At 38.0% G+C, this 27907-nt stretch overlaps 1 protein-coding gene across 3 annotated transcripts; it reads left to right on the top strand.

Annotated features, from left to right (window-relative positions):
- The first annotated feature begins 1433 nt into the window (after positions 1 to 1433).
- On the top strand, positions 1434 to 27907 carry LOC133874835 (proteasome activator subunit 4-like). 3 transcript variants are annotated; one of them, XM_062312712.1, is made up of 35 exons: positions 1438 to 1845; positions 2937 to 3039; positions 3142 to 3254; positions 3585 to 3707; positions 4233 to 4334; positions 4422 to 4587; positions 5117 to 5233; positions 5341 to 5408; positions 5511 to 5612; positions 5701 to 5917; positions 6102 to 6335; positions 6438 to 6562; positions 6712 to 6829; positions 6941 to 7159; positions 7243 to 7398; positions 7572 to 7648; positions 7754 to 7962; positions 8296 to 8512; positions 8601 to 8680; positions 8810 to 8921; positions 9299 to 9469; positions 11556 to 11724; positions 11803 to 11846; positions 11953 to 11995; positions 12077 to 12222; positions 13447 to 13541; positions 13631 to 14532; positions 15107 to 15385; positions 15473 to 15568; positions 16718 to 16896; positions 17226 to 17319; positions 17618 to 17742; positions 24018 to 24110; positions 27155 to 27308; positions 27390 to 27907. In XM_062312712.1, exons 1-35 carry the CDS (start codon positions 1685 to 1687, stop codon positions 27429 to 27431), a joined length of 5451 nt encoding a protein of 1816 aa, XP_062168696.1. In that variant the 5' UTR covers positions 1438 to 1684; the 3' UTR covers positions 27432 to 27907. The 3 variants fall into 3 exon arrangements, with proteins under 3 accessions (XP_062168698.1, XP_062168696.1, XP_062168697.1); XM_062312713.1 differs by having other exon boundaries at positions 1439 to 1845; positions 17226 to 17307; XM_062312714.1 differs by lacking the exons at positions 24018 to 24110; positions 27155 to 27308; positions 27390 to 27907 and having other exon boundaries at positions 1434 to 1845; positions 17226 to 17338.

The following is a 27907-nucleotide window of genomic DNA, read 5'->3' as shown; positions in this document are numbered from 1 at the left end:
ATTCTAATAGCTAAAAGAATATACAACCTTTTTTTTTAAAAAAAAAAAACCATTACAATTAAGTTGGTCGTGCCAGTTAATTCTATAGGCCATTGATGGTCAAGCAAGTTGGGGAAATAAATCACCTACGTTACTCAAGCAGTCCATTACGTAAAAAATAATTGTGCAAGTCTACTACATGAAGAATAACTTTCGCTACGTAAAAAATAACTTCACATTTATTTTTCTTTTTAATTACATAAAAAATAACTTCACAATTGATTAGACAACTTCAATCCTTCACTTGACAAGCATTCATGGCCATATTCAACAGTCTCTCACATTAAAAATGGCCACTCTTTACAAAAGAAAAAAGAAGAGGAATTCTCATATTCGTTCTGTCTCTCTAAACTTTTTTTAATTAAGTTATTTTTATCAAACAATATATAGACTTGAGTATCAGAGTATCTTCAGTCTCTTTGGAACCAACAAATTTCTTGATGGTTGTGGGGAACAATACATCTTTTCATTTTCATCTAAATTATCTTCTTCTTCTTCTTTTTAAGTCTATTGTCTAATCCTTCTTCCAGGGTTTTGACAGTACGGGGAATGGGAAGTAAATGCTCATTGATCGCTTTGGCTACAAGATATTGTGTGAGGTTATATGCTTGTTAGCCAATTCAAATGGAATAGAAATGATATGATGATAACAATAAAACAAATTGGAAGGATGTGACTTGAAGAATTAAAAATATATGGTTCTCAACAAAGCATCATTAAAACCAGGCATAAGTGAATTTCATCTATATCATGAAACCCAAATCCAAACAAACAATGTTTTCTTTCAATTAAGTCGGAAGAAATTCAAAATGCATTTAAGAACCATGTGTTTTAAGAATATGTCAGTTTAATAGATTGGAACTTTGTCGCACCCAACTTGTTTTTCTAAACAAGTTTTCCTTATTTTCAGCCAAAATTTAACAAGCAAATAGCTCATATGTACAAATACTTTCTACTAAAAAATGCATGTACAAACCCATCTTGCTTAGCTAAACAATTTTTCATTATTTTTTACTATTAAAATATTAATTAAATTATTAAAATTAACCACTTCCTATCAACTTAAACATAAAATCAAAATAAATGTAATGGGTTCAAATATTCAATCACTTATCCCCATTTCAATTAAGATAACATATGCTGATTGATAAAAAGTAGCAGACATGGAGGAATGAGTGGACTTTTCTTCTTCTTTTTTTTTTCTCTTGAACTCTATTCTCTTGTGCCTTTTTTTCTTTTTTCTTTTTAGGTAGGCTACAATCTACATAGTACATAGGCCCACGGTCAACTGTTGTAACAAATTGTTGACCTTTTTTCAGAGTAGTTTATCGACCTGTAGTCTGTAGATATTTTTCACCTTTTTTCTTCTCTCTTTTGGAAAGTAATGGTTGGGCTTGTGAACGCGATTCTCTTTTCCTCCCAGCGTGACAAAGCAGTAGGGAAAACACAACATGCTGAGTGTGATCCTCGCTGGAACAAAAGGAAATAAAGGGCCAAAAAAAAGGAGAGTGAAGACAAGACTACGCTTGGACTTGGACAAGGGATGTCAACCCAAGTCCTCTTGCCATAAAATTCATTTTTCTTCTGGTTGTGTGGGTGCGTGTGGGTGTTTTTGTATTGGTTCGAATCTTGTGGTGGTGGCGAAATGCATCTCTACAATGCTTGGCTGCCACCCCATGTTGCTGAGGAAACCAAGAGAGAGAAGGGATCCTTTGCTCGGGTCGTCAGGACAGTCAAGGAGCTGCATCGACCCGATGATCCTGATTCCGTTTACTCCACTCTCGCTTGGATACCTGTCATCAAACTGTCAGTTCTCTCAGTGTTCTAATCTTACTATCTCATGTCTGTTGAATTCTTTAAAAAGTTCTCTACTTTTTTAATTGTCATGAATTTTGCATTCCGTTGCCAATTCTGGGTTGGTTTTACTTAGCCTTTTGAATTGATTGCCATTTCGCATTCCCTTTTGATTTTGGGTAATATAGACTATATTGAATCGTCTTATCAGCTGATGCATGCTTATAAAGAGGGAAAATACTTACCCATTAGGAAAAGAAAGAAGAACAAAAAAGAAGAAGAAGAAGACCGATAATAGAGATTTATGAATAAAATAGCGAAGTGGCATGTGCAGCAGTGATGCAACGGGTTAATAGCAACATGAAGAGTGTAGTTTAGTGTGACGTGTAAATTCATGATCCAAATCATCTAAATATTATCACTACGCAATGAACCTTCACCAGTCTTGATGGTTATATCAACTTCACATGGAAGAAGCTAGCATGTGATACTTTTATCATAATTGTGAGGAACCCCAGTTCAGAACTCTACTCACAAAACGGTTGTGAACTTTGGGAACTAGGAGGTGTCTGTTACTTGGTATAAGACTTCATGCACTAATACATTTGAAAGTGGTATTGTTCCTATATTTCTCTTTCACTTATTATCATTCTTAATTTTCTTATTCAGATCCATATTTTCAGATGATGCTCGTATGATACAATTTATGGTTGTATAAACATGAATATAGACATACAAATCACGGCCGTTCACTGTACATTGGTGCCAAAGGAAGTAGCTCACACACATACACCGTTGTCATCATCATCGCTCAATTGATCAAGTCATGTTCAGAAATAGTTTCAAAATTCTGCTTCTGGTTTGTTTATGGTCATGCTTTATCCGTTTTTTTTTTTGGTTCTAATCAATACAAAGGGGGAGGGGTTAAAGTGGGGGAACGTCATGCTTGATTCTTATTTACTTATGTTGGTCTTCTATCACTGGTAGCTAGCAATTAAATAACTCTTTGATGAAGTGGATGCTGTGTAGGTCATTCACACCTTATCCCCACTATATGGGGTTGATGACAGGAATGCAATATAAGTTATTTGTCTGTGATGCAGTTTCATAGATGCTGAAAGTGAAGTGGCTTTGGAAGATGTAGGTACCCTCGTCAAAATTGGTTTAGAATTGTTTCACGTATCACAAAACAACCTTTATGCTCAGGTAACAAATTATTTTTTAAAAAAGGAGAAAGTTCTTCTTGTCCATGTTTACTGTGTTTTGTTTTTTGGTTTTCTAAATTATGGTTTCGTCTTTGTTGATCAGGTTAAATGGGGAAAAACATTACTCAGATTAATCAATAAGTATCACAAGAAATTGTCATTGAGAGTTCCGTGGCGGCCTTTTTATGATACTCTGATTAGCACACATTTCACCAGGTGTGGTTTATGTAGACATCTTTTGAATGTATTACATTTGTGGACATAGATTGATGCAATTGCCATTTACATTCTCAATCATGAATGCATCCTCTTGTGCTTTTAAAATGTGCAATGTTTCTAAACTTTGAAACCAATGATTCATGGTAAAAAGTCAAGGTTATAGTAGTTCTATCTATCTATATATGTGTGTGTGTGTGTGTGTGTCTTTGTGTGTATTTGTGCGTGCACATGCTTGTGTATATGTCACGATACTGTATTTTCTGTCTTGCACTTCTTACTTTCGAAAACTTTATATGCTGTTGACTTTAGATTACATACATGTGGCAGGAATACAGGTCCAGAAGGAGCGATACTAAAACAACGACATTTTGAGACTCTTACTTGTCTTGTTCAATCCTGCAGGAGATTCTTCCCACCAGGTTCTGCCTTGGACATATGGTCTGAGTTTAGGTACCTGCTATGAGGCTTTGTCAACTTTGTACATCTCTCTGAGATCAGTAATGCTATTTTTTTTTTTTTTTTATTATTTTCCATCCATCAGTATGATCCTTTGATAATTCTAATTCATGTTAGTCATTTCACCTGTTTCGTGTTAGATCTGGTGTATATCTAGAGTTATCAATTTTTTTTAGTGGACCTTTACTTTTTAGCATTAATTTTGTTTTGGGATATTGACCACACAAACACATACACCTCCCCATGATATTATGCCGATCTCTGAATCTTTTTTTGGTAATCTTAAAACGATGAAAAAAGTTATAATTAGCTTTCACATAAATAAAGAGGCCATGGTCATTTCAGGCTTGATCTTTCCTTGGTCCTGCTACCCTCTCTTTGTAAGTTGTTAGTCTTCATAGGAATGATAAGATGTGGACTGTCAAATATCATAGTTGAATAGAATTGTTGGATGGGTGACATAGTTATGGTTCATTAGTTGCTCTATTTTGCTTTCCATTTAATGAAACAAACTTGCAGACCTTTAGTGGAAAATCCATGGCATAATTCAGCCTTTGAAGGATCTGGATTTCTGAGACTGTTTCTTCCTACAAATTTGGACAACCAGGACTTCTATTCATGGTAAGAAGAAAAAATAAAGCTCTCATTCTTTATGGTTTCTGATGTGACTTATCGTGGCAAATTAACTTCCTATTCTTTGCATGACAGTGGTAGGATTAAAGAGTGTGTAGACCTATGGGACTCGATACCAAATTGCCACTTCTGGAACTGTCAATGGGCTGGTGTGATAGCTCGTGTTGTAAAGAATTGCAACTTTATCGATTGGGAGTGTTTCTTGCCCACACTTTTCATTAGATACTTAAATATGTTTAAGGTGAGCGTATGGAAGTAATGTTGATCTGTATTGGTATAGATTAGATGATTGGTGACTGGTTTTTGAGTTATGTAGTTGAATATGATTTGCTTCTACCTGAAGCTTTGTCAGAACGAAAGTAGAAGGATAATTTTCACCTCTCTACCGAAAATTAGCTCTGCCCCTACGGTACTCCAGCTTGGTAGTTTCCACTGCCTGTCCAAGGTTGAGCCCTGGGGGATGTATATTTATATATCAATGGGACTTGTGATTATAGCTAGACAAGTTAACCAATATTACTAAATTGTTTTGTGCCTTTCAATGTGAACCACTGGCTTTCGATAAGTATATCACTGGCTTTCATTATGTAGTTGAATATGATTTTAGTGAAATGCTTTCTGTTTGCTCTTGAGCTCTTTCTTCTTTCTTTCTTTCTGTCCTTTTTTTGGAAGCAGTAACTTACATTGTATACTTATTCTATGTATTACTCAGTTTTGTATTGCCATTTGGATTTCCATAACAAATTTCATGCTTTAATTGGTAATTGCAGGTTCCAGTGGCAAATGGATGTGAATCATACCCATTTCCTCTGGATGTTCCCCAAAACATAAGGTTCTTATTCTCCAACAAAACGGGTACCCTAGTGAAGGCTATTGCAAAATCAATTGTAAGGCTGATATAACATGGCATAGAATTAGTTGTTTTCATCAAGGAATACCCATTAGGGTGTTTCCTTAGATATTTGATCCAATATTTCCATAATTGCAATTGCAGGTATATCTACTAAAACCTCATAGTTCAGCACAAGAGCACCTTGAGAAATTTGTCAACCTTTTGGAACAGTTTGTTGACCAATGTTTTAATGCTTTTATTATTTTCCTTTCCAAAGCATGTAAATATATATTATTCTGTTCATCAGTTGTTTCTGGTGTCTGTGATCATAGATATTACCATCCTTCTAATGATGGTCGATGGACTTATTCATTGGAGCGTGTTTTGCTACATTTGGTCACTCAATTCAAGAAACGCCTAAAACATGAACAACAGTAAGAATTTGTCTGCATCATTATGTTAGATATGTTCTACACAGAATTGTGATGTTTTGCCATGTCTACTAAATTACTGTTATTATAGGAACACAAATAACGGTAGACCTGTCGAACTGCGTCTGGGAAGATCAGAGAGGACTTTCTTTGTGAATGTGGTGCTCAAGTTAATTGACCGTGGTCAATATAGCAAGGATGAAGATCTTTCTGACACGGTTGTGGCTGCAATTTCTATTCTGTCCTATGTGGAGCCTTCCTTGGTTCTTCCTTTTGTAGCATCTCGATATTATATGGCCTTGGAGACGGTCAGTAGGGTTACATGCTAAAACGCACTGAAAATTTGTATTAATAGTATATATGGTTTTCCCTTAGAAAAATACCTCCTCGTCTTTGAAAGCATCTATTACTAACAGATTACGCTCCTTTGAGTTTTTCCTATTCCTTGTTTCTTCAAATTAACCTCTTTTACCTTATTTTGTGTCTAGTCAGATGACTGCCACCCACCAATTGGAAATTGCTGTGATGTCCATGGCATATGTTGGGCGTTCACTACTTCTCACAACCCTATCACCTTACTCAGTAAAACCTGTTCATCTTGGTGGTGGTAATGTGTTCATTGATCTTCTGAGGGTTTCATTATCCAATGCATTACTTGGTATGGATGCCAATGATCCTCCTAAAACCTTGGCAACCATGCAATTAATTAGTTCCATATTTTCCAATGTAAGCACACAATCCCCTAACATTCAAGCGGACATGGCTCATATGCCCCTACTGCAGTTGGGTTCTTTAATAACAGTAGCGCTAATCTGCTTTTAACTGCAGTTGGCTTCTTTAGATGATAATACAAATGGGTTGTTATTCATGCCAATCCGCTTTTCTCAATGGCTGGATGAGTTCTTATCTCGCTTATTTTCCTTGCTTCTATACTTGGAACCTAGCAGTGTTCTGTAAGTAATGGCCTTCAGTCCTCATCTCTACATGTCTTGCATGTATTCTTTTTCCTTTATAATAATCAATTTAATCATATTGGATTAAATTTATCAATAGCTTCTCTATTTGAACTTAAAGTTGGAATAACTGGTTACTGGTACCACAGGAATGAAGGCCTATATTCACCAGAAACTTCAGGAACTTTTCTGGTCCAGTACAGTTCTTACTACTATATTATGCTTGAAATCTTGCTTGGGAAACTTTCAAAATCACTTTATGATCAGGTATTGGTTGTTGACTTTATTATTTATTCACTTAGGTCTGATGGTTTTTTATGTTCTTAAGCGGCTGGTCTAAGATATTGGTATGTACTTTTCCTAAAAAAAAAAAAACAGGCTTTGAGGAAAATTTCCGAGTTTGTCAGGACCAATACTCTTCCTGGGGCAGTTGAAGAAGTTGGACTGCTTTGCTGCGCATGCATCCATTCGAACCGAGAAGAGGCGGTTAATCACCTTATTGAGCCACTCTTGTTGTCTGTTATATCCTCCTTGGAAGATACACTGCTTCTGGGATTTAGTGAAGGCAAAATTTCCAATGCCTTAATTTCAATAAAGGTATTTATGCTGTGGTTTTTTATTAGATGTTTCTATGTTGCAACTAGATTCTTTTTGTGAAAGTTTAATGATTTTGTTTTCAGGCGAAACCGGCACTTTCTCCAGCTCTTGAAACAACAATTAATTATCAATTGAAAGTACTATCAATCGCCATCAGTTATGGAGGTCCTGCACTTCTACGTTGCAAGGATCAATTTAAAGAAGCTATCGTTTCCTGTTTTGACTCACCATCTTGGAAGGTCTTTTAATGGCCTGTGGTTAACTGATTTATCTGCGTATTGAGAATCCTCTGTAGTAACCTACAATTGTGTCTAAATGGGGTTCCTACTGAAAATACCGTCTTAACTGTCTGATGATTCATTGGTTTCATTAAATATTTCTTTCTTTTGTAAAGTTTTTGGTCATATGACAGGTCAATAAAGCTGGTGGTCATCTTCTTCGATCACTCCTTAGAAGCCTGACACACTACTATCCTACTGATCTGTACAAGTATGTAATCGCTTTACTTGAAATACAAACATATTTGTATTTAAACTCTTCTTGCCTTTTCAATCTCTATTTGCAAATAAGTAATGCAAAGTTCTGGATTGCTAGGTGCATTTTGTGTCACCCTGACGCAACTGCACTGGACAAATGGATCAGCACAAAAGATTATTCTGAGGATGAACCAGTGATGCCCCCCAAGTGGCATATTCCGAGTTCTGAAGAAGTCCAATTTGCAAATGAACTTTTGGATCTTCATCTTCAATCAGCTTTGGATGATCTTTATAGAATATGCCAAGCTGGAATCCATTCTGAGCCAGGTCATTAACATGTTCATCCTTGTGTAGTTTTGCCCTTATTCGGGAGAGATGTAGTAGCGAATGAATTTCTCATTTTAGGGAGGTTACCTTTTTTTTAGTTAGAAGCCTGGTAGTTATTGGGATCTTGATTTCTGAGAAAATCTCTTTAAATCTTGATTTTGTTCTTACTCAATTCATTAAAATATTTTACAATGTATTCTGCTGTGAGTGCCAATTTCCAATATAAGTGTACGTTTCTTGACATTAATGACATATTTCTATATCGAGAAGTTCCCTTGTATGTGTACATATATGTATTTCATTATCTGACAGTGGCTGCAATTTTTCATCCAGGGGACAACAAAGAGCACTTGAAAGTGACTCTTTTACGAGTTGATTCTTCATTGCAAGGTGTTTTGTCTTGCTTGCCTGATTTCAATCCATCCTCCAGGAATGGCATGGTTGAAGATCCAGATCATGCTCCTTTCTTAATAGCTGGAGCTACAGGTTTGCATATTGGCAGCAGTGAATTGCGGGAAAAAGCCGCTGAGGTCATACATGCTGCCTGCAAGTAATGCTTGAATTTCAGTATCTGCATATCCTTCCTTCGATTTGGGTTGTTCTCAATCTCATTGATCTTTTTCTTTTTAACTGAGCAGATACTTATTAGAGGAAAAATCAGACGACAGCATCCTATTGACACTTGTTATTCATATTATGGATGCTTTAGTAAACTACGGTAATGGACACTGCATCTGGATGAACTGAATATATTGAAATTTTTGAGCTACTTAAAGTATCATCCTACTCCTTTCCCCCTCTATTTCCTGTATAACCTTAATTTTTTTCTTTTGTATGTCTGTCACAGGAAGGTTTTGGTATGATGAGTGGTTTGGGGAGGCTTGGAATTTGGAGTCTGCGTCCATAACAGAACCTCCAATAAATTTTATTGTGTCATCGCATTCTAAAGGAAAGAGAAGGTAATGAATAAGACACTTGGTCACCCTTAATCACGTTACTGCTGGAATATTAATTAAATAATTAAATTTACCCTTTCCTATCAGCTTAAGTTTTTGGAATAAATAATGATTTATTATGGTATCAAAGTAAAGGTCTTGAGTTTGAACTTTGTTTTCATCATTCACCTCCCGTTTCAATTAAATATTCTACGTGTTGGGCCTCATTTACTAAATGATAATTTGGGTCCACACTTTTAAGGGAGGGGTGTTAGAATATTAATTAAATGATTAAATTTATCATTTCTTATCAACTTAAGCTTCTGGAATAATAGTGATTTAACATTGACTATGCATCTATATCATGGCTAATTAATTCTTGAATATGTCTGTCCATTTAGGCCAAGGTGGAACCTTATTGACAAGGCATACCTGCACAGCATGTGGAGATCTTTAAAGTCATCCTATAATAAATTTTGTGCAACTGGGAACTTCCATCCATCAAATCATATGATTCTTTTACTGGATGATCTTCTAAAGCTTTGTTTGCATAACTATGCAACAGTTCGCAGGTGAGTCCCCTAATCTACTCCTTGCCGCATGATCAAACTGTCTTAGAGGTACATCTCATTGTATTTGAGTGCAATAAAGTGACTGTACTCGAATTTTTACTTATTAAAAAAAAAAAAAAGTGACTGTATACTACAAACAAGTATGTATGTAATGTGCACCCTTGGTTTGGGGATCAACCATTGAAGGAAGCTTTTCCGGTGTTATTTAGTATTGCTTGTCGTAAGGATGCGTGGGTTGTGGACAATATGATGTCTTCCAATGGCATTCTTCAGTGGAATGTGTCATTTGTCAGATTGGTACAAGATTAGGAGGTAGATTTGGTGCTTGCAGTTTTTGGTGTGTTATATTCAATCCGATGGAGACAAGGTAGTGATGATTGTATTTGGTGGATTCCTTAAAAGAGGAAGAAATTTGAGGTAAGGTTGTTTTTCATGAGTTATCTACCTCGGGGGGGTTCTTTTCCTTGGAGGAGTGTTTGGAAAGTTAAAGTTCCTTTTGCGAGTGAGTTTTTTTTTTTTTTTTTTTTTTTTTGTGGACGACAACTCATGGGAAGATTTTGACATTGGATAATCTGAAAAAGATAGGAGTATTAGTGGTGGAATGTTGTTGCATGTGTAAGAGTGGTGAGGAATCTATTGATCATCTTTTACTCTGTTGTGAAGTGGCAAGAGACTTGTGGAGTGCGATTTTTACCCTATTCGGAGTCCATTGGGTGATGCCTGCCAGGGTGGTCTAGGTGTTAGATTGTTGGCAGGGTCAGGTGGGTGGACGTTTAGTTTTAGATATGTGCAGGATGGCACCGCTGTGCTTAATGTGGAGTCTATGGAGAGAGCAAATGCTAGATGTTTTGAAGATTGTGAGAAGACAAGGGAAGAGCTCAAGAATAACCTTGTCAAATTTCTTTTTAGCTGGACTGTGGCGCATAATATCTCTCAATTTTTTAACTTTTTTGAATTTGTGGATTTTTGTTTTTCTTTTAGCATGAAAGGGGGACTTTCTTTGTATACATCATGTGTACTAGGGTTGCGCCCCTATGCGCTTTTCAATGAAATGAATTATTCAAAAAAAAATAAAAAAATGAAATGGGAGGCATTGGCACAGTGATGAAAAAAACATTTAGAAACCATGCCTTCAATAAAGAGGAATACTCAAAATTCCATAAATCGAAGTCTGATTTTGTTTGAGTTCAATGTGACATTCATTTAGACTCTTGAACTTCTACCCGTTCTATTGGGATTAAGACTCTCACAACATCCAATTTGGAAACTGCCCAATAAAACCCAATAGACTAACTTAAAATTTAAGAAACACTTCTAAGAATCTTAGAAGCTTTAGATACCCTAACCTAGCTTTACTACTTATCCTGAATAGACTAAAAGCATTATTTTGCCTAGGATTTGCAGAAACTAAACCATTGACTCAAATTAAACTGTTTAATCATACTTCTTTGGCCAATACAGGGGCGGAACTAGAATTTCAGGTGGGGGGGAGGACAAAACTAAAAAAGAACTTTTTGGGGAGTAACTAAATTAATTTTAGAGGGTTTATTTCCTTAAAAAAAAAACATGTAATTTAGATGAGTTTTTAACTTCTTTTTTTTTTTTTTGCCCCCCCCCTTTTCTGAGCCAATACCTTTAAAACCATGAAACCTCTGTCTCCATCAAACGTCTCATGTGGGACACCAATGAACTCCATAATTGCTAAAATTGGAAATCTAGCACATGGTAGTGGTTCAAATCTTATTCTATAACTGCATCACTTCCTTATTGCAGCAGCAATAGAAGGTCTACTCAATTGTTGGGACCTTAAAACTCTTGATGAATGAAGATTCAAGAGGGGCTATAAGTTTCTCTAATTTTAGGTGGTGGGACAGCGAAGATTTTTCCTGGAAAGTGGTCAACTTCTTTATCATATCTTTGTTTTGTTAAACATGTTTTATGGACATTAATGTTAAACTAAAAATAGGTCTTCTGTTGAGCTCTAGTTCTATGTTATTGGTTCTTTATCAAGTCATGCTTTATGTTTTCTAGGTTTTTCCAGTAGCACTGCATTATATCTAATTTAAAATGTTGACATGGTGTGCAGACTCGCTAGCAAATCTTTGTTGAAGATGATCAAGAGATGGCCATCTATGATTTCAAAGTGTGTTTTCTCTCTTAGTGAGAACTTACGGGACCTCAACTCACCTGAACATGCAGTTCTAGGTTCTTGTGCAATCCTTACCTCAAAAACAGTTCTCAGGCATTTGTCAACGGTAGTCATTCGGGACCATATATGCTCAAAAAAGATTTTGGAAAGTAAATTTTTTCTGATATACCTTTTGGCATTCCAGGATTCAAAGTCATTCTCTTCATTTATCCTTGGGATTCTTTTGAGGTAACCTTTGCCTTTTGGTTTAAAAACTTCACAAATTACCTTGTTGTGTTATACATTGGTTTTCATTGAAGATTTATGTATGGTAATTTTTTTTTTCTACTTGAAGCTCCCATCATGAATCACTAAAAGCCCAGAAAGCAATCATTGAGGTAAAAAATCCCCATCAGATGATTGACAGTCCGTAGCTGTGAGTTTCTTGTTATTTAATGCTAACATCTGGGTTCCAACAGCTTTTTGTCACATACAACATCCAATTTGCTGGAGTATCTAGAAGCATTTTCAGGACATCAGATTATCGTATAAATGGAACAGATTCTGCAAATCTGGTTTCACAGATTATTTCCTTGGGTTCTGACTCTAGCAGCTTGCATTGGCGGTAATATTTGATTTTTTTTTTCTTTAAAAAGAAGAAAATTACATTTTGCCACCCAAACTACAACCATTTTTGTGAATACACTTCCAAACTACCAATTTCGGCACTTACTACCTTAAGCCAAAGTTTTAGTGTTATTTTGCCTCTGTTAATTTTAGGCATTAAATCGGATGGATTACTCATGTGCAGCACACGTGCATTTGAAATACACAAAATGACCAAACTGCCCCCTGTGAGGATCATACAAGCTATGCAGAAGGAACTGACCACTTGTAACTCCACTCTGCCAATTAGTTTTGCCATGTCGCTGTCCCAATAGTTTTAACAATTGTAATAATAAAACCAAGCCCATCATCCTCGTCTAAAGCTTTCTCTCAATGAGAGACATGAAGAATAATCACCACTGCATTCCTGAGAAGTCATGGCTCCTTGCGGTTGTAACTGCCGGCACGATCACCTCCATGCTGGTTGAAATCGGCTTAAGTCAAATGTCCAACAACAACAACAATATTAACAACACAACCTCCTTCCTTTGCTCCCTGGCCGGTGTGCAGGCATTGTAATCTCGGCACAATGCCGACCCACCAGCTCCTATGCCACATCATGGGTGGTCCCACAACATTCCCTCATGGAGATCAGACTCTCCTTCAATGCGATTCACTCTCTTGTACCCTGCAACTTCCTCGGTCACACGCTCATGTGGGCCTCCCTCAGCCCATGTTACAACACATCATTCCTTGAAGAGGACCCCAAGTGGGTCCAGACCATCCTCTAGCATGCCCTGGTCTTAGGTGCCAGCACCATTTGAAGTAAATAGGAAGGTCAGGCCACCAATCCTGTTAACCCCCCCCCCCAAAAAAAACACTGCCACGTATGTGAGCAATTTTTCTTCTGATTTAATGACTAAAATTAATGGAGGGTGTAAAGCAACCCTCAAACTTCAATTTGGGGTGCTAAGTATTGAAATTGGTAGTTGCAAAAGGGATGGTAATTTGGGGTGGCAAAGTGTAATTTTTTTCCCTTTCTTTAAAATAATTTTGAGTTTTTCTTTTTCCTCTTTTGGAAGCTGGAGTTGTTTGAATCTACATCTTGTTATGAACTGTTTTTGTGTGTTGTGCAAACAGCAATCAATTAGTGGACACACTATATTCGTAGAGATCATAATCTCCTACACTGAATATGTACAGACATTTAGATATGGCTTAATTTTGTCCTTGCTTTTGTCAGATATAATCTGATGGCAAATAGAGTTCTGCTCCTCTTGGCTATGACATCCAGGAATTATCTGAATTCCTCTTCAGAAATCTTGAGTGATACTGCTGGTCAGCACAAATTTTTGCAGTGTTTTTCTTCTTCTTCAACCTGTCGTAGTCTTAACTTTTTATATGTTTTCATGGTTATGGCTTCTCAGGTCACTTCTTGAAGAATTTAAAATGCCGTCTTCCTCAGACAAGAATACTTGCAATCTCGGCTCTAAATACACTGTTAAAAGAATCACCTTATAAATTTTCAGCTGATGCACAGCCTTTCTTTTGTGATGATTTAGAAGGAAGTACAAAATCATCCCTTGAAGGAGCTTTGACTCGAATTTTTAAAGCAGACGGATTTTTCAATGAGACTTTGAATAGTCTATCTCTTGTTCATATAATCACTGATGCTGAGAGTACATCTTCTAGAGGAAATAATGGAAATTCTATTCTTCAGAGCCAAGCAGACAAATCCATTACTCGTTTCTACTTTGACTTTTCAGCTTCATGGCCACGTACTCCTAGTTGGATCTCTTTATTAGAAAGTAATTCATTTTATTCAAAATTTGCACGGATTTTCAAGCGGCTAGTGCAGGAATGTGGCATGTCCGTTTTATTGGCACTTAAAAGTACATTGGAGGAGTTTTCAAATGCCAAGGAGAAGTCTAAGCAGTGTGTTGCTGCTGAGGCATTTGCGGGTATATTGCATTCTGATGCCAATGGTATTTTAGGACAATGGGACAGCTGGATGATGGTCCACTTGCAGAATATCATTTTAGCACAATCCGTTGAGTCCATTCCTGAGTGGGCAGCTTGTGTACGGTATGCCGTTAGTGGAAAAGGGAGATATGGAACAAGAGTTCCTCTTCTAAGGCAACAAATCCTAGATTGTTTGGCAATACCTTTACCTCCAAAAGTAGCTACCACTGTAGTAGCCAAGCGCTATGCTTTTCTAGCAGCTGCACTTATAGAGATATCCCCACAGAAAATGCAAGTCGGTGAATTACAAATCCACAATAAACTTCTGGAGGAGCTTCTTGGTAATATGTGCCATTCCTCTGCCCAAGTAAGCATTCCTCTTTATATACATATAAAATAAATATCACCAACTTTTATTATTAAATTTTGTTTCAGTATGCCACTTTATTTTTTTAGTTCCAGAGTTAATTACACTTTTATAGGTAGACAAATCTTGAATACAACAATTGCAGTGTAAAATTTTAGATCTTTATGTGCAAAGGCACTACATGGATGGAGTAATACCATCTATCTTTCCTCCTTAATCTTCTAACCAAAGCAGAACCAAATATAAACCAGAATTTGAATTTGAGGTAATGGTTGATAGGCATAAAAAGAGATAAGTGGATATTTCTCAAATTAGTACTATGTGTTTGATCCTCCTATGTTTTCAGAAAGTTACCCTGATATCCTGGAAAGTGGTAAAATATTTCTTCTTTATTATCTTTTACCTTCTTCTAGAAAAGAAAGAAAGCGAACAATTTCTGTAGGTGTTCTTGGTTTAAAAAGGAAAATTTTTAGTTTTATTTCCCAATTCTTGTTTTGCAAATAACCTGGGAGCTTATTTTTCTTGTATCTTTTGATGCATTGTTTTGATTTTTGATTTTGTTGGTATGGGACAGGTAAGGGAAACTATAGGTGTCACCCTTTCTGTGTTATGCTCTAACATTCGGCTTTATGTGTTATCTGATCGTCATCATTCACACGAAGGAGGCAAGAATGATGTGAATAACCAACTTACGGAAAGTTGTATTAAAATTTTAAAAGAACAAGCGTCTCAAGTGTTGATGAATATTCAAAACACTAGCCACTGTGTCAGTTTGGAGACTTCAAGAGATTTAAATGTTCCAGATGGACATTTGAATGGTGATTCACAGGATGATGTCAAATGGATGGAAACGGTATCTGTGTTCAGAATTAGTGCTCATGGAATCTTCTTTAAATTGTAGAATCTTTAATTGATCAATTGTATTTCCTGACATTTGTAGCTATTCCATTTTATCATCTCATCTTTGAAGTCTGGAAGATCTTCATTTTTACTGGATGTAATTGTGGGACTTCTTTATCCTGTAATTTCGTTGCAGGTATGTAAGTGCAAATTTGATTATATTCATTTTACTTGACAAACTTAACATTTGAGGTTCCTTGTTGGTTCTAGAATTCACTAGTTATGCCTACTGCTTCTGTATCCATCCCTGTCAATTTATTCTTGAGCTGCTAATGTGGATAGTTGACATTATGCAAGAAAAAAATAATTATTGTTCGGTTATGAGCAGGAGTTTCATGTTATTGATAGATTTGTATCCTAAATTGTGGAGAATTTCTTTTGCTATTAGATTTGACAGATTTGTTGTGCTATTAGATGCTTTAGTTTTCTTTTCAATGCCCTGTCTCTGTCGAGTAATTCTAGATGTCAAACCCATGTCCCTCTAAAAATTATGTAGCTTTTAAAATCACAATTTGATTTATGATAGATCACTATTGGACTTTGATTAAATGGTGATTTTAAAAGTCTCATCATTTTTAGACATAAGAGGATATGGGTATGACGTCTAGAATTACTCGTCTCTGTTACTATAACTATTTGCAGGCAATAAACATGTAAAATTACTCGGTAAGTATGGTGTGGAAGCAAAATTGACAATGCTAAAGCATAAAAGTCCCCTGAAATGAATTTTCACTGAACTGTTAGTGTGAGATATTTAGACACGTATCTCTTTTTTTGACTTTGTGTGGCATGGAGATTCTTACTTCTAGTAACCACTATCCCTTGGATCTGTTGATACTACCCCCTGCTTCCTCTCCCTCCTGGGTATCATTGAGTAAAATAAAGTACATGTACACTTATCAAAAAAAAAAAAAATGTACATGTATAATTTTTGTTCTTATACAAGCTCTTCATCCTCATGGGTAACCTTATGTACAGACTTTCTGCTGCTAAGGGGGTAGTTATCCATGTTTACTAGTTACAAGCATTTGGACTGTAGTGATTTACAGAATACAAATCAGAATATAAAATACATGGCACTTTCTGATGTTTAGCATGTATGAATCCTTTAACCAAGTCTAACATGATCTTAAAGCGCATTTTTCGATACTTTGGAGAAATTTAATGAACCTACTCAAGTTGTTCTTTTTTTCTTTTTCTTTTCAATATTTTGTTTGCATCATGATGTCAATTTGATTGGGTATCATAAATCCCATATCTGAGAAATATTTTTTGTTTTCTGAAGGAAACATTAAATAAGGATTTGTCAGCACTGGCCAAGGCAGCTTTTGATTTGCTAGGATGGAGAATTTTCTGGGAACCCCATCTCCAAGAAGTTGTATCTGTGATTCTTTCTTCAGCCAATGATTCTAACTGGCGAACGAGATCTGCAGTGTTGACATATCTACGAATTTTCATGCATAGGTATGGTACTTCTTATAGTGTTTTTTTTTTGTCAGGCCAGATTCTAGAGAACTAGCCTTTTTGTTTTTTCGTGTTTTTAATTACATTTGGAATCCAATTCAAATTGATTTCACTTCAAGAGTGTCTAATTTTATTCACGTGCATTCTCACTTCATTCATTGTCATTATAGAGGAACATTTATTATTTTTAATTCATTTTTTTAAATTACCTCTTCCTTTTGTGGTTTACATAATTTGTTATCTTCACTTGTATAAAGTGAATTCTAGCATGTAGGCTGAATATTTTTCACAAGAAGATGCAAATAAAAGTGCAAATTCTTTTCTGACAGGCACACTTTCATTCTCTCACGTTCAGAGAAACAAAAAATCTGGAGAACTGCTGAGAAGCTACTTATAGACATCCAAGTGGAGGCAAGTTCCAGGGTGAATAATTAATTGAAATGTAAAGTGAAATAATGGGTGTGATTTATCCTTGTTTCTCCTGAATTTTAAGTATTTGGATTTTCACAGGTGATGGATGTGCTAATTTTTAGTAACATTGATCTCATGGACCTAAACTCTTGATCAGAAGTCATAGATCCCTGTAATAGTAATACAAGGCCTGAAGTCATTTAGCTCTTAAGAAGAGATTTTTGGCTTTTGTTACAGATCAGAGTCCTTGGTCAAGAGATAGGGTTTTGTTACTTTCAACTTATACATTGTAGTTTAATTTCTGGCTTAGGTAAGAGAGCATGCTGCAACAGTTCTAGCGGGCTTAATGAAGGGTGGGGATGAAGACCTAGCTAGAGATTTCCGTGATAGAGCTTACAATGTGGCAAATCTTCTTGAAAGGAAGATAAAGCAGAGGTTAGCTTTTGTGCTTCTGAATTCCTTTAGTTGTTAGTTACTTGATGTATCTTTCCAACAAGGGGACAATGCATTATGCATTCAGCATTCACGTGTTCAGTCTTAGGACTTGCATGCATGTACTGTACCATGAGTTCCTATCTACGTGCTTTCAGATATAAGTTCTCTTGTTTCATGGAAATTGAAACCAGAGAAAAAAAAAAGTTGGTGATTTGAAGGCATTGATAAACCAGGGATAGCATCTGTTCCACGAGTAATTATACTTCTACCAAAATCTTGTTCTTTTACTCAATCTTCTCTGGTTTCAAATACTCAATGCATTATAGATTCTTTTCTTATTAGAATGACTCCTGTTTTTTTTTTTTTTTTTTTTTTTTTTTTTTTTTTTTTTATAAGTAAAAATTCAATAAAAAGCGCAAAGAGGTGCAACTCTAGTATACAGGAAGTATACAAAAGTGCCTATAGTCAGAGGAAATAAATGAACAATAAAGTAAAAAATCAGCAAACGACATACTACCCGGGCTATGCGCCGACATCCACAAATATAACATATTAAACATATTTCTACAAAGAACCCCAACCGGTACCTCCATATCCTCAAAAAGCCTAGTATTTCTCACGCCACAAGCCCCACAAAACACACAAAGGAACCTGTTTCCAAACACGGTTAACAGGACCACGACCCAGCAAAGTGCCCCACCCACTCAACAAATCCAAAACACTACGAGGCATAACCCACTCCACCCTGAACAAGCTATAAAAAGAACTTCAAACAATCCGAGCCATGTCACAATGAAGAAGAAGGTGATTAACGGATTCCCCATGCTTCTTACACATAACACACCACTCTACCACCACAATACTACGCCTACGTAAATTGTCATGTGTTAAAATCTTTCCTAAAGCTGTTGTCTACACAAAAAATGCCACCTGCTTCAGAGCTTTAACACGCAAAATACCCTTCCAAGGAAAAGAAGCCGCCTCAAGACAAACTAAAGCTATATAGAAAGTCTTCACTTCAAAATTCCTCTTCTTAGAAAGATTCCACACCACCCTATCAACCTCCCCATGCCGAATCCGAATAAAGTATAACTGTTCAAAGAAGGACATCACCATCTCCACCTCCCAATCCTAAGCATAGCGCGTAAAGAGAACATTCTATTGAGCCACACCTCCTACCACAGACAAATTATCCACCACCCAAGCATCCGAAGAACGAGCAATAGAGTACAAAGCTGGATAGCATAGCTTGAGAGGCCTGTTCTCACACCATAAATCATGCCAAAAGCGAATATGAGACCCCTCACCCACGTCGAAACGCAAGTACTTGGCTACATTATCCCACCCCCTTCGAATAAACTTCCAAACACTCACACCATAAGACCTCGTCACCGGTAATGAACTCCAACCTCCCCTCACACTCCCATACTTCACCTCAATCACCGATCTCCACAAAGCATCACGTTCCTAAGAAAACCTCCACATCCACTTCCCCAATAAGGTTTGATTAAACTTAATAACATTACGAACTCCCAGTCCACCAGCCTTGATTGGAGAACAAACCCGATGCCAATTGACTAAATGAAATTTAGTCTCATCCCCCATACCACTCCACAGAAACTTCCTTTGAAGCCGCTCCAGTTTCTTGGCTACACTCACAGGAATAGGGAACAGAGATAAGTAATAAGTAGGAATGCTGGACAGTGTACTGTGAATCAACATCACCCTACCACCCTTGGATAAATAAAGCTTCTTCGAACTAGCCAACCTTCGCTCCACCTTCTCAATAACCACATTCCAAATAGAAAGAGATTTAAACGACGCCCCCAACGGCATACCCAAATATGTCATTGGCAGAGACCCAATTCTACAACCCAGAATATGTGCCAGACTCCACCTCATCCACCTCGCCAATAGGGACCAATTCGGATTTACCTAAATTAATCCTCAACCTTGACACCGCTTCAAAACATAATAAGGTACACCTCAAATTTCGAACATGCTTGGCCTGTACTCCACAAAAAATTAATGTATCATCAGCAAACAGCAAATGATTCACCACTAAAGCTTCATTATTCCTGATGCCCACCGAGAAACCAGACAACAAGCCTTGGAGCATAGACTCATTCAACGTCCTACTAAGCGCTTCCATTACCACCACAAACAGCAAAGGAGAAAAAGGATCACCTTGCCTAATCCCCCACGAGCTCTGAAAGAAACCTGTTGGCGCGCCATTAACCAAAATGAAAAATTTTACTGTAGAAACACAAAATTTAATCTATTTCCTCCACCTCTCCCCAAACCCACACCTTTGAAGCATGTAGAGTAAGAAATCTCTGTTCACGTGATCATATTCTTTCTCCAAATCCAGCTTGCATAATAACCCCGCCTCCCTCGACCGCATTTGGCTATCTAGGCATTCATTGGCTATACGAACTGAATCCAAGATTTGTCGACCACCAATGAAAGCATTTTGAGAGCTCAAAATTAGTTTCCCCAACACCGATTTGAGCCTGTTAGCAAGGACCTTAGAAATCATTTTGTAGACCCTTCCCACCCAAACTGATAGGCCTAAAGTCCTTAACCTCCACCGCATCTGCCTTCTTAGGGATTAGGGAAACAAAAGTTGCATTCAAACTCCTCTCAAACCGGCAGCTATTATGAAATTCTGAGAAAACCGCCATAATATTTTGTTTGAGAACCCCCCAACATTTCTGAAAGAAAGCCATAAAAAAGCTATCTGGACCCGGAGCCTTATCCCCGTTCATCTCCCACACCACCTCCCATACCTCCTACTCCTCAAAGACACGTTCCAACCAAAGACACTCATTCGCATCAATGGAGAGAAAGAAATTCCATCCACTCTAGGCCTCCACGAACTCTGTTTGGTGTACAAAGTGTCATAATAATTTACAATGTGATCCTTAATCTCCACCGGATCAGTAGACATAGCCCCATTAATCCTCAGAGCTCCCACATGATTGTAACTCTGATGCGAATTTGCCACCCTATGAAAGAATTTAGTGTTATTATCCCCTTCCTTCAGCCACAAAGCCCGAGATTTTTGCCTCCAATTAACCTCCTCAAACAGGAGTGTTTTTTCCAACTCCCTGATCATGTCAGACTTCTGTACCCGCTCCTCCTCCACTAGCCCCCGAGACTCCTCAAAACACTCCAACTCTTTAATACCTTCCAATAATTCCTCCTTCTTCTTCTTCTTCTTCTTCCCTACATCACCGAAAACCTCCGCATTCCACTTCTTCAAGTCCGCCTTTAAAGCTTTCAACTTATTCGCCAGCACATAACTCGGCAGGCCTTGGAAATCATAAGACTCCCACCAACGTTGCACTTGTTCCACAAAACCATCGGATTTGAGCCACATGTTTTCGAATTTAAAATGTCTTTTTCCTTCTCTTTGCATTCCACAATCCAGCAGCAAAGGAAAATGGTTCGATAAAAGTCTAGGCAATCTTCGTTGTGACACATCAAGGTAATGTTCTTCCCACTCCGAAGAAAGCAAAAACATATCAATTTTAGACCATACCCGGTTATTGGACCAAGTAAACTACCCTCCTTGAAGTGGAATATCTACCAAACTCTGCCCATGTATGAACTCTGAAAAGTCTTCCATAACTGCAGAAAAATCACATGCTCCCGACTGCTCACTCGGAAACCGCACCGCATTGAAGTCTCCCCCAAAGCACCACGGTCTTTCCCACCAACTCATCAATCCAGCCATCTCATCCCACAACACCCTCCTCTCCCCATCATCATTGGGCCCATACACACCCCCAAACTCCCACAAAAAATTGTCATCAGCATTACGCAATGAAACATCTAAGGTATACCGTCCCACACATTCATCCACCTTCTCCATAGCCCTCTTATCCCACATAATCAGAATTCCACCTGACGCCCCACTAGTCTCCATATAACACCAATCCACGTATTGGCATCCCCACAAACTGCGAACCACTGCTCTAGTAATGACTTCCATTTTTGTCTCCATCAAACACACCAAATCAACATTCCAATCTCTAATGAGCCCTTTAATACGCAATCTTTTATCCAGCTCATTTATCCCCCTTATATTCCAAGATAGTATTTTAAGCTTCATTAACACACGTCACACCCCTACCCTTTCCTCTCCTTCTATTAGATTGCTCCCCTTTCTTATCATAGTTAATGGAGCAATCTAGCCGCTTAATCTCCCTTTGTCCTTTCACTCCTGAAACTGTGGTAACCATAGCCAAAGAGTCAGCCAAGGATTGGACCCACCTGGCTTCTATTAGTTCAAACAATGCCAACAATTTATCTTCATATTGGTCACATGACACTCCTACTAGTTTGTAGTAACCTTTCACCCTCTCCATCACCCATCTAGGAGACACACTCGAACTTGAGTCCTTGTCCATCTCCATTGCCAAAGGCATAACCGAAATTGGGTCAATACCTTCCAATTCATCGGCTACTCCACCCTCTACAATTTCAGAACTGAAATCAGATCGGACAACAACAGAGGACAACTCCTTTAAGCCCTCCGGCTCTCTAGGATTGCATGCATAAGAAAATTCCTCCCCCTCAATACATCCAACTCCCTTCCTTCCTCCCAACGAGTTCAACCCTTTGACTGGGCTCAAGCTGGAACACCGGGTCTGAAATTTTCGGATAAAAACTTTCTTTCTCCCCCTTGGGTTCTTCGGTAACACCTCCAGTGATCCCCAGCTCTCCTATAACTTTTTCCACAACCACGCGGCTCATTTCTTCCCCTGTGCCTAGGCTGAGTAATCTCGGTCCCCCGTTTTCAGCCTCAAGACCAGTAGACCGATCCCCCTCACAGCTAGGTTCCTCCACTTCAAGCTCCTCCACCACACAAGCTTCCTCTTTCCTCTCCTCTGCCTGCTCAGACCTTGTATCAGTGTATGTTTTCGGCCAAACCGGGGAACTCGACCCTACTAGCAAGCCTGGCCTTCCCACCGCCAGGTGCAGGAATCTCCTGCTCTGTCAGAGCCGTCCTATCCGGCTGGAGAGTTGACGCCAGAGGTTGCCGGGTCACGTGCTATGTTTCGGTGCACATTTCCGGCAAACCCGTGGAACACGACCCTGCCAGCAAGCCCATCCTTCCCGCCTTCAGGTGAAAGAACAGCCTGCTCTGTCAACACCACCCTGTTCGGCTGAGGAGTTGGCGCCAGCGGTTGCCGGGTCACTTGCTGCCACTGTGTTGTCACCTTGCGTGGAGAGAGCCTAGAATAGACACACGTGGGCTTACCTTCACGCTTGTCTGTGGTCATAGGGTCCTTGAGTTTTAATTGTTCAACATGGGCCTTATTCCCTTGCCCCCCCTCTTCTAGCCCACTTGAATCCGTTTTTGCATTCCCAGAGCCTAACTCCAAAAGGCTCAACCACCTCTCAGCTTCTTCCTTAAACTGCTGAAGGAAAGACTTCAATTCCTCCATATTTTTCGCCTCGTCAATACTGTGCTTCAAGTCGTTTCCCATAATAGAAACAATTAACCGATTTGAAAACGTAACTCCCCTTTCTTTTGCGTGATCACTGGCATCAAGTAAAGAGACTTCCTTTTCAGGCTCTGTCCGAATGACCCTACTGCCCTTGCCTTCAGCTGGAACCCCTACTTCGGCCGGCATCTGTCCTCCTAGCACCGCTGCATATGACTGACCTTCCCGATGTAGACTTATAACTTTCGGTGCTATAGCAGTTTTCCTTCTAGCAGCTGTCCCGCCGGCCTGTTGCTCTGCATGATAGGCTGTCAACTTTTGAAGTTGCACCCAAACATCCAGCCACCCCTTCCCATCGCTCCCTTCTGGAATCACCACGTAACTTCGCCGTCCTCCTCCACCATATTCTGACTCCTGTTGATCAACATAAACAGAATTTTTTTGTCAAATCAATTTATCAAATCTTCACTTTTAGTGAACAGTGTGTAAATGTTCCCTTGATAGTTAATTGCACCAACCATTAGAATCAGTGTGCAGGTGTGCAAGCTTTTGGCATATAAATTTTATATGAAACATTTGTGCGTAGCAACATCAAATATAACATGCCTGTATCTTGCATGGGATTTTAACTACTCGTTTTTATGCTTCATGATATTAACGATCATTCGTATGACACATGGAATTAATCCGTGAGTAGAATTCATGTATGTATCCGTGTATTTTTGAGTGTGCTTCCCACATTTTTCGATTACTCATATATTAAGTTTTAAACTAGTTCTTTGAATTATTGTTTTATATTCTGATCTTAATTTGATGCAGAAAAAGGAGTGAAGGTCAATCTGTAGCCTCTATTCATGGTCCTGTACTTGCTTTGGCAGCTTGTGTATTATCAGCCCCTTATGATATGCCCAGGTGTGTTATTGTTAAAATAAGAAACTGATCTTACAATGTGTTTGCAGAACTGTCTGTTATAACATCATCATTATGTATGGTTGATGAAGCTGCCAATCTGTTGGACTTAGTTAGCGTCATGTGATGCAGGTCCAATGTTGTTAAACCCAATATGTGTCTATTAAAATAGCAATTTTGATAATTTTATACTATTAAAAAGCACCCTTATCATCAAGTGTCGGCTTGTTCATTGTCTTTGAATTCAAACTTGATTTCCAAGAGCCCTTTCCAATTTACCTACGTACTTCATGTCTCTTTTCCCCCTCCCCGTTGGTGTTCAAACTGCATAGAGAAGCTCTATCGAGATTTCTTATGGGGTGAAATAGGTGAAGAGTTCAAATTTCACTTGGTTAGTTGGCCCAATGTATGTTCTCCAATCTTTGAGGGAGGGAGGGTTGGGGGTTTGGAACTTGAGGATGTTTAATCATGCTCTTTTATGGAAATGGTCGTGGCGCTATGTGCTAGAGAGAAGGGCATGGCGGAGAGCGTCTTGTGGATTCTAAATTTGGTAGCTCGTGGGGTACGTGGTGTTCTATTGAACTCCCTGGGCCGCATGGGTTGGAGTTATGGAAGAATATCAGGAGATGGTGGATGATGTTTTCTAGTCATACCAAGTTTGAGCTGGGAGATGGCTGTAAGATTAGATTCCGACATGATGTGTGTTGTGGGGAGAAGGCCTTTAAGGAAGCTTTCATGGATTTACATAGTATTGCTTGTGTGAAGGATGCTTCCGTAGCAATTCATTTGGAGCTTTCTAATAGTTCCCTTCAGTGGAACTTAAGCTTTATTGGAGCGGCTCACGATTGGGAGGTGAATGTCTTTTTTTGGTTCTTAAATTTGTTGTATTCATATAGAGTGAGACAGGAATGTGAAGACAAGTTTTGGTAGGCTCCATCAAACAAAGTGATGTTCAATGTTAGATCCTTTTACAGTGTCATTGTCTGTAATGGTGGCATTCTTTTTCCTTGAAAGAGTATTTGGCGGACCAAAGTTCCTTTGAGGGTGGTTTTTTTTGCTTGGTCAGCGGCCCCGGGAAAGATCCTTACTATGTATAACTTTGGATGTCATTGTGGTCGATAGGTGCTATATGTGCAAGAGGAATGGGGAGTATGTAGACCATCTTTTTCTCCATTGTGAGGTTGCTTGTGTCTTATGAAATGCTTTTTTAGTCGCTTTGGGCTGCCTTGGGTTATTATGCCTAGCCGAGTTGTTGATTTGTTTGCTTGCTGGTGGATTGGTGGTAGCACTCAGAGTGTTGTCGTGTGTGAGATGGTGCCTTTGGAGGGAAAGGAATGATCGAAATTTCAAGGATTGCGAGAGGACGTTGGAGGAGCTTAAGTCCTTTTATTCTCTTTTTATTTGGACATGTGTATTTAGCTCCTTTGGTGCTTAGTTTTAATGATATCCTTGTTCATTTTTCTCCTTCTAGATAAGCATTTCTCTTGTATACTTCCTATGTACTTAGGTTGCACTTTACGCTTTTAATGATATATCGATTACTTATTAAAAAATATCCAAGGAATCAGAAATCCATTGGGTACCCTTATTATTGTGAAACAAAGGAAATTCTCATCACTTTGTGAATTGCTGACATTGCAAGAATTCACAGATATATATAATCACGTGTCATTAATATTCACAAAATAAGTTCTTAGGAAAGGAAGTTTTGAAAAGTGTGACTTGTTTGACAGAAGAGGTGTTGGTCAACATTGAGGGAATTAGGGGCATTTTGGTAATTTATGAAACTAAGTGTGACTTTGAGACCTTGATAGTTTATCTACTATGGTGCAAAATGTAAAAAGGTTTAGAATTTTATTTATTATTATTATTATTGTAGAAATGAGCTCGAAAACGTTCATATGCCTTAACTTGGACCTTTTTCTGGCCCTTTCAACACCAGAAAGGATAAAGTTGAAATTTAGGCTTGCCGATTGGATGTATACAATTTGAATTCCCATTCAAACGTAATTCCATATACATGCATGAGTGAATATATACATGGCAAGATGCACATATACAGTATGCTCTATTCATCAAGAGGTAGAGTAACAACTATAGTACCATCAAGCAAAAGTGAAATTCTTATATTTGCTGAAAAATATACACTTGAAGTTCCAGCATGTTTGACGTTATTCTAATTCTTCAGTATTTTCATACATGAAATGACATGAGTGCAAGTATTGGCATGGATGAGATGCTCCTATTTTGTAATGTGAACCTAAAAGGCATTCTTCAATCTAATAGTTTTGTCCCATTTTATTTGCTGTATGGGGATCAAGTACCCATGTCAAATACAACTGTATTGCATAGATATTTTATTTAAAATCAAATGTCACCCCCCCCCCCCCCCCCCCCCAAATAAAAAAAAAAAAGAAGATATAAAAAGAAATGTTTTAACACGTCAATAGTTCAGCCTCTGCTTCTGCCTAAAGAATTGGAAATTTGATGAATGAGACACTACACCAGACTGTAGTGACATGTTCTGCTCATAGCCATCAACAACACCAGACTTAAGGTTAGTGGACTTGGAGTGGTAGATATTTAAAAATCAAATGTACAAAGTGATACGTTGTATCACCCAAAAACAAAAAACAAAAAAGATGTAGGTGAAATGTTTAACGTGTTAATATTCAGTGTTTGCTTCTGCCTAAAGATTTGGCAATTTGACAAATGAGACACTGACACCATAATGTAGTGACATGTTCTGCTTATAGCCGTCAACTACACCAGACTTAAGGTTAGGGGATTGGAGAGAAGTTGAACCAGTCTTGGTCTTTGTTGCCAAGCTCTAATATTTAAACTGTTTGCCTTTTAGCTGTCCAATATGAGGATCTTACAGGAGTCATCTCATGACTTTAAATTTTGTATGGTGATTTGCTTGAGGAATGGGACAGTAGTTGAGAATTCTAAAAGATTTTGATTTTGATTTTGATTTTCTTCTACTTACACCTCAGAATGATATTATTTTCTGTTTTGAGTTAAAAGTGTTCACTGGTTTGTTTCAGTTGGCTGCCTGAGCATGTTACATTACTGGCTCGTTTTAGTGGGGAGCCATCACCTGTGAAATCCACAGTCACAAAAGCAATTGCAGAGTTCCGGAGAACGCATGCAGATACATGGGACATTCAGAAAAATTCATTTTCTGAGGAGCAACTTGAGGTAGTTTGGACAGGATATTCTTTTCCCACAGACTCTACCTTATATTAGAGTCTTTGATTATTAGTTCTGTTACACTTGCAGGTTCTGGCTGATACATCCTCTTCATCATCATATTTTGCTTGATCTAGGCTGTAGCCTAGTAAGAGAGCAGAGACAGGTTGTTAAAGGGCTTATTTGTTGGAAAGGGGTGTATTGCAGTCACAAATGTTGTTTAGGTTTGAATGCTGTCCCACTTAGCGTTGATGACTTGGTGCAAAAGAAACAACTGTACTTTTAAAGGGCAGAAGCTTTCTGCAAACGCACTGAAATCTGTGCTCTTAAGATCGTGTATAAATTATGGCAGCTTGCTTTGGGTAGTCTTCCATCTTCGTTTAGGGACTGACTTGATTTATAGAGTACAATTTTTAGGGGGATCTCTTGTATATATCAAAACATTCTTCCCTCCTCCTTTTGGTACTTTCTTTATTTATTAGTGTTATTCATAGCAAGACATCCTGTTTTCTTCTGTATACAACCAGTGTACTTGACGACACTCGTCTTCATTTATTTTTATCAGAAAAGAGAAGAAAATATGTAGTTGAAATAGAAATTACTGGAAA

The sequence above is a fragment of the Alnus glutinosa genome, chromosome 8 (genome assembly GCF_958979055.1).
Source record: "Alnus glutinosa chromosome 8, dhAlnGlut1.1, whole genome shotgun sequence".
NCBI lineage: Eukaryota > Viridiplantae > Streptophyta > Magnoliopsida > Fagales > Betulaceae > Alnus > Alnus glutinosa.
The sequence above is the reverse complement of the archived record's forward strand: the minus strand, read 5'-3'. Positions and strand labels throughout refer to the sequence as shown.